The 14,156-nt window shown below is 39.5% G+C and overlaps 1 protein-coding gene across 1 annotated transcript in view; it reads right to left on the reverse strand.

The window, feature by feature from the left end:
• Positions 1-14,156, reverse strand: part of TMC1 (transmembrane channel like 1) — a 173,002-nt gene that overhangs the window by 11,782 nt on the left and 147,064 nt on the right. Inside the window, exons 15-17 of the mRNA XM_073878079.1 lie at positions 12,309-12,376; positions 6,804-7,043; positions 1,925-2,050 (exon numbers count right to left, since the gene is read on the reverse strand). Of these exons, the coding sequence (XP_073734180.1) occupies positions 1,925-2,050; positions 6,804-7,043; positions 12,309-12,376 (434 nt within the window). The remainder of the gene's footprint in view (positions 1-1,924; positions 2,051-6,803; positions 7,044-12,308; positions 12,377-14,156) is intronic.

The following is a 14,156-nucleotide window of genomic DNA, read 5'->3' on the forward strand; positions in this document are numbered from 1 at the left end:
TATATAACGGAATATTATGCAGTCATCAAAAGGAATGAAATATTGCCATTTGCAATGACGTGGATGGAACTGGAGGGTATTATGCTGAGCGAAGTAAGTCAATCAGAGAAAGACATGTATCATATGACCTCACTGATATGAGGAATTCTTAATCTCAGGAAACAAACTGAGCGTTTCTGGAGTGGTGGGGTCGGGAGGGACGAGGTGGCTGGGTGATAGACATTGGGGAGGGTATGTGCTATGGTGAGCGCTGTGAATTGTGTAAGTCTGTTGAATCACAGATCTGTACCTCTGAAACGATACATTATAAGTTAAAAAAAAAAAGAAGAAGATAGTAGGAAGGGAAAAACGAAGGGGGGGGAATTGGAGGGGGAGATGAATCATGAGAGATGATGGACTCTGAGAAACAAACTGAGGGTTCTAGATGGGGGGGAGGGGGGGATGGGTTAGCCCAGGGATGGGTATTAAGGAGGGCACGTACTGAATGGAGCACTGGGTGTTAGATGCAAACAATGAATCATGGAACACTACATCAAAAACTAATGATGTAATGTATGGTGATTAACATAATATAATAAAAATTTTTTTAAAAATCTCATTGGTACCACTAAATGGCTTTGACTTTTAAAAACCGTATAATACTTAACATGGTCCCAGAAGCCACTGTATCATGAAAACTTGGAAAAGAAAAATCACTTCAAGGGCCATCTGGTGAAATAGGCTGCATTTAGCAGGTCATTTTCCAACACGTGTGCACCAGGGCCTTGCTATGAGATTCGGAATGTCACCCCCCATCAAGGTTCTCTAATATATAAAAGTAATCTGCTTTACTCTTTAATTATCCCTGTGGGCTTATTAGCTCGCCCTCAGAAAAGGTGTCACGTGTAAAGAGGTTGGATTTATTGTCAACCTACTATCACCATTTTGTTATACTATACTCTTTCTAACCTAGGGACAATGCTAACAACTTGGCCCAGAACCCAGTTCCTGTACTTCAAATCACTGGGATTTCTTTCCAGGAGATTTCCTAGTTTTACCTTTTATAAAACAAATCCCACCCTTTGCATCAGCTTTGTTTCTAAAGTGTTTCTGAGGGTGGTTTCATAGTTGCCCTCCTTGACTGAGAGACAGCAGTGGTGGTTCCAGACTTTCTATTTTGGAGGGCCTCAGGGGTTGAAAGGAAGGTCTAGGGCATTTTTTTTTTTTAAGCTCTTTGAAAGCAAGCATGTATTTTTCCTCAGAATGTAACTTTATCTCTTCAAAAGTCAGAAGCCAGTGAAAGTTACATAGGAACAAAAGTCTCCTCCCAAGTTCCCCTTTGGATCTCACCTCTAACGTTTGAAGGGCTAGACTAAGTGACCTTTCCAAGATCCCTCTGGTCCTCTGATTCTATTACCATGGACACACACTTATTGATAGCCTTTCAGGAACAAGGACATGATAATTTTTAAGACCACTTAAACCCTTAGCCCTAGAATATAGCTGATAGGGCCCCCAGAGGGATTATTAACTTAGAGGCTCATCATTTCTATGTGTTCCCAGCCATCTGCTTTATGGAACAAGAGGTGGGGGCCAGGACATGGCGGGAAGCTCAATGTGCTGATTAGATTTAGCATTTAGCGTTCATGTTTCCCTTGCTTTAGCTGTTTACTGATAATTATTTTGGTTACTTGGGAACAAATCTTATAATCCTAGGCAGGCAAAGACAGATGCAAATGGCTATGAATTACATCCAATAGGACCAGAATATGGCTCATGAATTTCAGCCTCTTACCACCATGTAATCAGCCCTGAATTGGGTGAGGTTACAGCACAACCCTTAGAGAGCGTGAGAAAGTAAAAAAAAAAAAAAAAAAGCTGGAACTTAAAAGGAGCCAGGCTTTCTTCATTACAAAGGCCCTTTCTATGAACGGGGAGCACATACACCATAATCAAAATGATAGCGATGACCAGTCCAGGGTTAGAAAGCTGTCTCAAGATCTTTGCCATCCAGCTTGGGAAATCATGCTCCAGGGTTTCTCCAATGACTTCGAACATCCTGTTTTTACCACTGAAAAAAAAAGGGGGGGGGTGGGGAAAAGAAATTTACTTACAACCTACGTAAAAACCACGATTATAGCAAGAAAACAAGGAATCTTTCTCAAACACCACCTAAGTGCTCTTTCAGGTTGGGAACCTAAGGTTTAGCCACAACTCCTGGCACTTTGACCTCTTATTGTCAGCGTGGGGGTGAGGTGTGAGAAATGCTATCCCAACACGAACACACAGTGGAGCAGTTAGGAATTTAACCACAGCCTTAGGAAAAGACTTTTTAAAGCTGTATTTCTAAGATTTTGCTTGAAATATATTTTATAAATAGCTCATAAGTCTACGCCTCAGCCAGCTGTCCTTGTTGGGGAACACTCCCTTTGGGCTGAATAAATAGTGCTCTCAATTGTTTAATTGGCCTTAGAAATGAGCATAAGGAATAGCTTAATGGAATAAAGTCCACAAATAATCCCATATCTCTCCCGTGCAATAGCTGCTATCACATTTTCCACAGACTTCTTTCATCAGAGTTATTAATAGGTAACCACACTGAATGAGGAGTCCTTTCTGCATTTCTTGTTGACAGGCCCTAAATGACTGCTGGCTCAGTCCCACTGCTAGGAAAAGAAAATGCAAAAAGAAGGAAAATAAGCCTAAAAAGCAAAAGTCCTTAATGGGTTCGTTCTCAGCCCGTTAAGGTAAGAATCAGCTTTTATAAGCTAGAAAAATGAGAGCAGGAAGTCTGTCTTATCTTCATACGTAATATTCAGAATTATAAAGTAATACCCATCATGTCAAGCTATTTTTTCTGTATATGCATATTGATTCTACTATGAAAAGTGGTAATTCTCAGAAAAGAAGATTAGTTTACTTATCACCAAGTGGTATGTATCATCAGAATAAAGGTTGGTATAACAGTATAATAGTCTGGTTTCACTTTTGTTTTTTGATTTTATACATTCTCACCTACTAAATAAACATGAGCCTCAAGTTCCAGATGAGCTTTTTTTGTTTTGTTTTTTTTTTTTGCTCCTGATCTAACTAATAATATCTTTCAAAAGACTGAGAGTAACCCCAAGTATCTAGTCAAGAGTTAGTTGCTGGACTGCCGAGGTATAAGTTTTGCTTCACAAATTACAAATCTGCACCCAGCAAAACCTGTATTAAGGGGGAATGTAGCTTGCAGATCATTCAAGATTATATCGAATTATTCCCCTAGGATTTCTTTGTCCTCATCTATTCTAATTGGCCAGGCTTTTCTCCTAGACATGGGGGATACAGCCAGAGTGAGAAGGTAGGCAAGGATGAGAGAAGGTAAGACCATCCACTCTCCCTTCTCCAGGTTGGGCTGAGACTGATGCCTGCATTTAGAATGAGGGGACTGGAATTTTACAAAATGCTCTCTACTCACAAAGGTCTTCTCTGCATCCAACCTGTCCCAAATTCAAAGCCATTAGCATCTCTGGGGATTCTCTCCTTTCCTGGTCTGGTGTCTTACCAGGAGTCCAGCTCTCTTACTTCTGTACAAACTAAAGAAGCATCTACTGATCCCCAGAAATCCTTTTTTTTCTGACAGTTTAGCCCAAGTGTGCCACTTCCCAATATTCCCAGAAGTCCTTACCAGTCTGCTGTGGTTCCACAGTCAAATGAAATGATACTGCACCTAAGTTCCTGTGGGCAGAGCTCCATCCACCCTGGATTAGAATAGTCTATGAGCAGACCTCCAGTGGACTGGGAGCTTCCCAGGACCAGAATCAGTGTCCAGTTTACTCCTACATCTCCTCTAATGCTTAGTGCATAAACAGTCATTATTCATTCATTACTTAAAATTACTGGCCAACACTACTGTGTTTAGACTCACAGAGATGAAAATATTCTATCCCCAACCTCGAGAAGCCAGCTACACTTAAAAAAAAAAGCACATAAAGTATAATAGCAAATAAATAATATAATAGCAGCATCACAAAACAAAACATTGTTGTAAAACAAAAACATAAATATAAAAGTGTCACAATTTAATGTAAATGTGCACTTATTGTACGATCTTGGTTATTTTAAAAAGCTGCATAAAATGAAAACCAGAATACAAAATGCCAAAATGTTGAGAGTTGTTATTTCAGATCTTTGGGGTTATGAGTAGTGTTTATTTTCATGTAGAAATGTTTCTATAATTTCAAGGTTTTCTAGGATAAACACATAATACCTTTGCGGTAAGATGAAAATACATAAAAATATAATTAGCGTGGTGCTAACAGGGAGAGAATGTGAGAACCTAGAGAATTATAAATTGTTCAGAATTATTAGTGAGGGGTCGGAGGAGAAACATCATGTCAGTCAATGTGGTGGAACAATTAGAGAATTTTCTTCATCTGGACACCAAATAAATAGTTTTTAAATGGTTGAACTGTTTAAGGTAAATCCACTTAATAGCCTATCGGAATAATTTTCTGGAAAATTCACCCTCCCTAGCCAGGTCTTAGGAAACCAGAGCGAGCTAGAATACCTTATCAAATTACTTTACAGAATGGGTCTTCTAAGGTATGGAAGCCACCTTACCTGAAAACATACCTGTACCTGGGAGTGATTAGCCATCACTGTGCCACCCATTAACCTACTTCAAATGCATGTTTGCTGCCCACCCAGGTGCCACATAGGGTCAGACTAGACAGGCTGAGCAAACCACCCCAAACTCTGGGTCCCTAAGAAGGCCAAGCCATGAGGCTCCTATTAATACATGCTTTCTCACCTCATTTCTAGGGCAGAGCAACCCTTTCAAGCTTTTAAGTCCAAACAAAAAAACGAAGCATACATTTTTTTGCTCCAAAATGAGGAAACTGACATGAGAAATAGACTCTTTAAATAAGATAGAGATAGCCCTTTCCCAACATGCTACTGAAAATATGTATATTTTCTTGATCTCAAAATAGTGATATATATGCAGTAATTCTGCCTAAGTTTGCCAATTAGGAAACACTTGGTCAAAATCCGTATGTCTCAGATACAGACTAATTTTTTTTCATTAAATTCTTAGTAACTGTGTGTGATATAAAGAGAGGCAAGGGACTTAGGTTCAAAAGGCTAAAATTGCGTGGTCATGGTACATGTCTAGCTCAATAGTATTTTTCATAGGAATGCACAGGTGTAACCATCATCCAGCTCCATGTGCACACTGTGGGGATTCCCTTCCTTTGATACATTTTTCCGGGAAAGATCGACTTGCAACTAGAAAGTTAAAAGCGCCTCTAAAACTCAACCTGGATATTCACTTGTGTGGGTAATTTGCAATCAACTAAAGTCTTTGAACGGCTTATCTGGTGAACTCCCTGCCCTGAGATTCATTAGAGATTTATTAAGACCAAGCTCTTCTTCAAGACTGCAATTTCCTATTTAGTCTCCAGATGTCACTGTCTGCATTATTTATTTTAGCCCACAGTTTGGGGGGTGGTGAGAGATCAGGATTTGTCAACATTAGCTTCCTGAATATGACAAAACTCCAGTGGTTTCTGCCCTATCAGCTGGCTTAACATTTTCTTTCTTTTTCTTTTCCAGTAAAGCAATAATAACTCAGACTATTATTAGAGTACAAATGCATCTTTTATACTTTGTGAGCAATGAAACTTTTGACTTTAATTTAATAACTTGCATCTGACAGCATGACGAGGAAATTATATGTGGCCACTATCAGCTCATGCTTGTATTCACGTGGCTTTTCATGTTCACATTTCCTTCACTTGGAAAGGAGAAATAAGTCAAATGCATGCTGACCAATGACTCAACAGGCAGATATTCTTGGGGGAGACTTGTGGTAGATTCTTTTTTCTTTCTCTTTCTTTCTTTCACTCTTTCTTCTTCTTCTTCTTTTTTTTTTTTTTTTAGAGAGAGAGGAGGGCAGAGGGAGAGAGAGAGAAAGACTCTAAAGCAGGCTCCACACCCAGTGCAGAGCCTGAAGCACGCAGGGCTCTATTTCACGACCCTGAGATCGCGACCTGAGCCAAATTCAAGAATCAGACACTTAACCAACTGAGCCACCCAGGTGCCCCATGGCAGATTCATTTCTAAGGCCCTATTAAGGGAATGAAATCTCAATTCCCCAGATCCTGGGGATTTTGCTTTCTTGCTAAGTGTCACAGACAGAACTTGGTCATAGAGAACTGGAGAAAAGTACATTTCAACTTGGATCACAGAGACTTCTTAACTCTTTATTACTGACTTGAGCGATTTTTCCTTGTTATTTTGGGAGACTACACATGCTGAACATCATCCTCAGTTGTTTTACTAGCATGTAGCATTGTGGATTATAAAATGTGGGACCTACTTTATATTCATAATTGTCTAATAATGATCCCATTTCTACGTAGGTCGTGGAATAATCTACTTTTAATTAATTATTTTCTATTGGGCATAACATGGCAATTGCTTCTGATTTTTGGACGTGGGGCCTAGCATCAGGAAAACTTTCACACCCCCATTAGCATAATCAAACCTTGCTCTTGGCTACCTCTTACGGCTGAAATTTATGGTCCATATTTTACCCAGGTAGAGCCCGGGCACACTCAAATCATTTTCCGTTGTATGATTCCCAAATAAGAAAATCGATGGAACTTCCCTAAGAATCTCCCTGTTACCTAATGAGCCTGAATGCCCAAAGAACCACATTTCTATAGACCAAAATGCCATTGTTTGGGAGGGGGAACCACAAAACTCATAGGAGTGACTATTCCTATCTCCACGCCTGGAAGAAAATGACACCCAGGTGGAAGTTCAAAGGCCAGAACCTGAAGGGGCCACAGTCAAAAGATGGCGGGAGCGATACAATCATGTACAGGACGGGCATGGTGGACAAGAAAAGGATGAGCAGAAGCATGCCCAGGTAGAAGTTATTCGATCTGGAAGCTTTGAAGACCCTGGCCTCAGGAACGTTGCAACACATCACGGCCCAGCACTGGAAGTACATGGAGGTGTGGAGTCGAAGGATATTGATTCCTGGGAGGCTGGGGGCGAAGAAGGAGCCCATCCTGGAAAGAAAAACAGGGTTCTGCTCAATTCCAGTCTTCTCTCCATAACTAAGTCACACAGCACCTGCTGATTTCACATCATGCTTATTTGCTAAAGGCAGAAAATGGAGGGCCACTTTCAATCCACAAACGGTTTTTTATAAATAAACTTGACTGGCCAATTTCCATCTTCCGTGCACATTTTATCATCTCCCCCATTCTCCAGGAATTGCCTACGTGATTTGCTCATAGCAATTATGCTGTTCACTAACTGTATCTGCTCTCATTAATAAATTTAAACTACACCAGAGAAAACAATGTATCACACGTATTAACTTCTCTCTTCTACTTCTCAGATAAACTTGAATCCCCTAATACTCAAATCATTGATGAATAAATCTGGAAATTTAACTTCTTTTTAATAAGTGCCTCTGAAAGCACTCATTCTATTCAAATAAACTGCACATCTGGATTAATTACTTTTCTCATAGCTAATTAATTTTTGCTTAATGGAAGAGAAAAAATTAAAATAAGCTTATCTTTTTTCTGATGCTATTCTTTATTAGCTATGTAGCTATTAAGGTGTTTCTGAGCTGATGTATTTATGCCCAATAGTAGTGTTTTCTCAATAGTCTATAAGAAGCTTTATGTGTTTGAGATGAAAATTCAACACATACATTTAATTTAATTTAATTTAATCTGTTTACTTGCTTACTTCAGCTTGTCCTAGAAATTCACTGCTTTGCACATCTGATTTTTAAAAACTCTTTAAATGCCACTTTTAAACAGGAAGCACTTAGGTGAGGTCACTTTTACTTCCTGGCTTGGTTGGTTATTTCAACAAAATAAATTTCAATTTTCTTTGATGAGAAAATCCATTAACATCATAAAACCATATTAATAGCAATGTATTGGTCCAAAGCCAAAAAGAGGATACATGTGTACTTATTTTAGAAGCATAAGCACAGTCCTATCTTTTAAACTGTCCCAGCTGTAATAAAACCCTCAGCACTTCTAGTTAGGGTCAGCATTTTATACTTCCTGAGTATGTAGAGTAGCTATTTTAACTAATCCAACGCAAATTTGGTATAATATGGGGTGGGGGGGGCGGCAAGGGTGAGTTAGATGAAGAAATTAGTTTCTGCTATTTCCATAACTAAAATTATGCAAGCCAGCAATAAAGGATTTCATTTAAAAGTGGAATCATGCCAAAATTTAGATCATCTTGTTGGTAGGATTTCACGCAACAGATCTGAATGATATTTTAACATATTGAATGGACCAGAGACTCTGAAGGAAGCTAAATGATTTTTTTTTTAATGGCATGAACTTCAGGTGATGATCTAGCCACATAGGTTCATCAACTGTAACACATGTACCACTGTGATTTGGGAAGCCGATAGTAGGGGAGGCTGTGCATGTCGGGGCATGCGGATATATGGGAACACTCTGTACTCTCCACTCAGTTTTTCTGTGAACCCAACACTGCTCTAAAATAGAAATTTTATGAATTAAAAAAAAAGTAAGATGATAGACTTTGGAACAACACGTGGTATCTTTGTTACAGGATAGCAAGAGAGATCCCGGAGCCTCAAGAACGTGAGCAAGTGAGCGAGTGACAGGCCCAGGTTAGGGGCCAGAACTACACAGCACTATACTACATTCTCAAATGCCAATATTAGTAATGTGAGATGCTTGTGAATCGTTATACTTGCTCACTTCTAAAGGTCAGACTTGGCCATGTGATTTGTTTTGGCCAACAAAATGGTCATTAAAATGAGGTGTCTTGCTACTGGATGGAGACGTTAAAAGCCCTGTATGGATTCTATTCTCATCTCTCTGCTACCTTGACCGGTGATGTTCCAGATGGACCCTATTTTGCAAGTCTAGGAATCCACGGTGAGAATAACTTGCAAGAGCGGAGCCCTCTACCAACCCACACTGGGCATGTAGAGAAAACAAGAAGTAAACGTTTCCCTTTGGAAGCCACTAAGACTTGGGGGTTCTGGTCAACTACTGCACAAGCTAGTTTATCCTCAGACACAATTCTGTACATCATTTAAGACCTAGTCTTGCCTAAAGCCACATATATTTTTACCTCTATGTATACCTGCATCATTCATCTGTATTCATATACGTGTATACATGTATGTATTGCCTCTATAAATACATTTCAGATTTTCAAAATAAATATTGAACAAATGGCTCAAGAAACCATAACCTAGAAAAACAGATCCCAGCACACTGATATCTGCACCTTAATGCTCATCCTGTCTTAGCTCATGACTCACTAATCAGCTCGGCTCACTAAGTCCCTTCCCCAAACTTGAGCCCGTCATCTGTCAGTTAAAGATCATTGTAATACCTTAGCCTTATAAAGTGCTTTTCTTCCAAGAAGATCAAAGCAAATGAAAGCTTCTTTTATTGAGCTCTCCTTATTACTCCAGCGACATGGTACATGTCAGGTAAATTATTCACATTTGATCAACCAAGAAAATGAGGTAGCAGACGGTGACAACCCTAACGAAAGGGTATACAAAGAGACAGTGTTGGAACAACATCCAAACCCATCTTCTCTCTCACCATGTTCTCTGCTGCCTCTATACCCTGCTACAAGAGAGATGGGATGGGCCTTCATCATTTTAAAATACAATCGAAAAACCTATGCTGTCCATTCTTTTTAAAGATTTTATTTATTTATTTGAGAGAGAGAGAATGAGAGACTGAGAGCACGAGAAGGAAGAGGGTCAGAGGGAGAAGCATACTCCCTGCTGAGCAGGGAGCCCGATGTGGGACTTGATCCCGGGACTCCAGGATCATGACCTGAGCCGAAGGCAGTCGCTTAACCAACTGAGCCACCCAGCGCCCCAATGCTGTCCATTTTTCAATTAAGTGTGTCATATAAAGGTTTACTGGTCATTTCACCCACTTCATGACAAAATGGATTTTACCTATAAAGTTTCACTTTAACAGCATCGTTGTAAATAACCTCCATCCTCCATTAATTAGAAACCCCTAAAGCAATAACTGAATGTCTCCAGTCACAAACCAATGGAATTGAGTGCAAACTTCCCATACTCTTGTGTTTCTGTATGGCGCAACTCAAGCATCGGTTCCTCATGCCTTGTAAAATAGTAGCTTACCAGGTGTGAGTACCCTGTGGCAGGGGAGCCCTACTGCACTTAGAATACACACTCCCCACACCTCGCCCACCACACCGCACCCCCATTCTTCACTAGCTTCCTGGGAGTCTGGAAAAGACCATCTGTACCAAGGGTGGACCCGAAGGTCAAAATAATAGTTCTTCTGCTTCTGAAACTCTGGTAAATGTATGGTTATCTCTGTACATTCAAAAAAAAAAAAAAAAACACCATCACTTTCTAATGTCTTCTTCAGACTAACAAGAAGCAAGACTTGACCAGTATCTATAGGATGAACACCTAGAAAGGGACAGTGCAGTGACAGTGGAGAGATCTCGATAATGGGTCCGCCCATGAGAGAACGGGGGAAGATCTGGAGATACTTAAGAATCTCAACACGAGCAATAGTGGACCAAAGAGCTGCAAAATTCTAAGTGAAACCCATCAGGACAGCCATTACAACAGCTTTTCCGATCATGAAAATGAATTTCTAGGCCAATCTGTTGTCTGAGCTAGGAAAGAACAAGACACAGACCCACAGCAGATGTCAGCACAAACAACAGTCACCAGGCCTGAGGGATTTGTGGCATGCTGTAAGGGCCAGGGAGTTTTAAAACTGATACAAGGTGATGGTTTCTCATTGTTCCACATGCCATGCTAGCCATTTTCTGCTGTGACCACAGAATCCCCTCTAGAAAAGGAAAGATCCAGAACTCATAGAAGCTGCTCCCTTTACTCTCTCTGCTGGTGGTCCTAGATGGGGCCACCCTTACTTTCCTCCTGCTTGGAGAATGAAAGATGCAGTCTTTAATGACTCTCTGGACACATGAGCCATAACTTGCAAAATTTAGAAAGTGAGAGGGCAGGAATTAAATTTTTAAACATACGTGATAATGGAGAAGATCATCTTTTTAGAGCCTTTCCTTCATATGTATTGACCTAGGGAGGCACAGGAATTTGACAGGCCCCATTGCAGGACGATGGGGCCCTTGGCTATGGTCTTTATATTACTGAAGCAAGATAATTTTAACATTTGCAGAGAGGTCCAGTCTTGCAACGGTTTAATAATTCAATCCAGCTATGATTGAAGGATTTAAGTAATATATGAAGCTTGTGCAAAACTTGTACAGTTACTGGTCCTTGTACATAGGACAATGGTGTGGTCAGTGGCACAGTGCAATATTAAGCATGTGTTGGTAGGATAAAGAGGCTCAATTGTAACTGCTTGTGGGTTGGGTGTTCTTAGTTAAGACTGACAGATTTCCAAGACCACATGGTTCCCAGATGAATCACATGCTGTGATTCAATTTTTAAACTCCAAACCAGTTCTACTGTATCCGCTCGCCTTAACCTGTCAAGGTTGACAGTGAGAATGCTTTCATTTAATAAAAGATATGACAGCCCTTTGTACATCAAAAGACATAATTCTGATGTGCAAATGGCCTGTGAAACAAGTTACAAAATAAAGAGCGTATTTTTAGCTTGACCTTCCTAAAACATGTGTTTCATCTCTATGAACTACTGGATTTGGTAAAATATTATTTTTAAAAGTAGCAACGAGTTGTCTTCTAAATATACTCAATAATGACAAAATAAAATCAGTTTCTCAGAGGGGCCTTACATTATTTTGTTTCATACGTAACATGCGGTTATGGGATCATTAATGTTTCACTGTTAGACCCTGGCGTCAGAGGATATAAAAGTATAAAAAGCCTTCAAATAATCTACAAAGTAGAAATAGACTCCCAGTATTTGATAAAGGAATTCTCTGCAAAACAGGCAGATGCCTTTGAGAACCAAAAGTTAAGATATGAAAAAATATATATATAATATATATATACTGTATTATATAGTGTATATTATATGTGAAATATATATTCTATATATTCCAAGACATATATATACATATATATACAATATATAGTATATATACTATAATATATAGTATATTATATATTATATAGCATACATATTATATATATATATACACATATATATTAGCTTTTCCTAGCAATCCACTTTGCAAAGGCAATTGTTAAGTTAGCCCCAGGCTGTGGACTTCTCAGACACCAGGCTACAGTGCTTTATGCCATAACGATCTTTGAGGCTTTTCTACAAGTGATACACTGTCCAACAGCTGACCTACCAGATCATGCCTTGGTTGAAGATCAGAGCGAGGACATTGCCGCTGATATCAAATTCAGTGTATGAGGGCTATGGAAGACACAGATATTCACTGGATTAGCATATCAACTGGTGAAAATTGAAAGCGAAGTGTTTCAACTTTCTGCATAGGTATGGCTAGGCTCTCAACTGCTTCCTTGCAGCAACAATAGCGGAGTAATCGATATAATAAATAATTAGCAGTAAATAAAACAATAAAGCATGCTTTCTAACATAGCAAGGCTCATTTTCTAAAGCAGTCATTCAATGTTGTGAAAATGTGGACCAGCAGGCTCTCTTTACATGGCTGGAGAAAGAGAAAATTGGAGCAATGTTTTAGAAAACTTTGACCGTATAGATTAAAAGCTTAAAAAAAATCTCATTCTCTTTAGCCCTGTAAGTCTACCTCTAGGAATTTGTTTTAACAAATTGATCTTAAATGTTGACAAATTTTAACAGAGATGAAACCACCAAAATGTCCAATATTGGTTAAGTAAACATAGTATATCCATACTGTAATATATATTGCACCTAATTCCAATCACTGTTTGGAGAATATTTACATACACAGAGAAAACTATGACTTGATGTTAAACAACAAAAATATAAAATTAGACAGTCATTATTTTTATCTATGGAATATGAAATGACGCATAAGGAAAAGACTTCAAAATGACCAACAAAATTAATAGGTGTTATAAGTAGGCGACGGAATATGACTTTTGTTTTCTTCCTTACATTTGCATATTTTAAAATATTTTTCAAAAAAATGTGAATTTCTTTTACAATAAAATAAATATAGAGAAATACAGTACAAGTTTGAGAAGTTATTCAACTCAATATCCAGTGTTTATCTCCTAGGTAATACCATCCCGCTTAGGGCAGCAACACGAGCCTGTCTTTTTTGGGCAGAGGGGCACTGGTAGGCATCTGTCCCAGGGTGGCCTGTCCAAAGGCTTCCTTGTGACACATCGGGCAGCCTGGAAGGAAAGTTTCTATCAGTGGGAGTAATGCTACTTAGCAACCACAATGGAACTGGCTCCTGTTTAAATTGAGATAGACAACAATCAGTCAGGAAACTGACTAACTGGTAGGTCACAAGAGAAAAGAAGAAAAGCAAAATACGTGGACGAAGAGCATCATGACCATGAAAGAGGGACCAAAAAAGGGGCAGGTCCCTCATCCCGTCCCAGATCCTGGCATCTGCAGGTGTGGCTTCACACCATATGGGTCCTTGTAATTACTCCCTCCTCAACACACCTACACAAACACAATGAGGCTGATCTGAGAGTGTCACCGTTCTCAAACCCAAGACCCCTCCCCCCCCAAAAAAAATATGTGTAAGAAGATGGAACAGTTCTCTGGTTTGGAACCCCGATAAAACCTTCACAGCTTTTGGACTCTTTACCTCAAGAGTTCTTGAAGTCAGGCCTCAATGTCATCATTTTCCCAAAAGATAGCAGTACTCTGGGGAAGGATAAGGGTCATGTGCCCTGTAACAGATTCAGGGCATGAGCAGCAAGAATGGTTCAATAACAAGATAAAATAATGAGATGATACATAATGAAAGAATACATAGCCCTGTTATATTAAGCAGGACAAAGATGACCTAGATGATATACGTTGTGTTTTGCTGGTTTTCCAATGATCTAGAAGCCTAACATTCACAGGATGCGAAGAGGTACGGTTGGCAGTTTTTGTTCTAAAATCACCAACGAAAGCAATGTGTGCCTCGTGGAGAAAAGTAAACTGCTTCTAATCTCTAGAAACGTTAATTCGGAGTCTTTCTCCCGCCACGGGAGGGCTTTGCTGTGGACCACCTCTTCTCTTC

This window comes from Callorhinus ursinus, unplaced genomic scaffold (genome assembly GCF_003265705.2).
Source record: "Callorhinus ursinus isolate GAN/ISIS: 27379988/994484 unplaced genomic scaffold, GSC_fseal_2.0 scaffold28, whole genome shotgun sequence".
NCBI classification, from domain to species: Eukaryota; Metazoa; Chordata; class Mammalia; order Carnivora; family Otariidae; genus Callorhinus; species Callorhinus ursinus.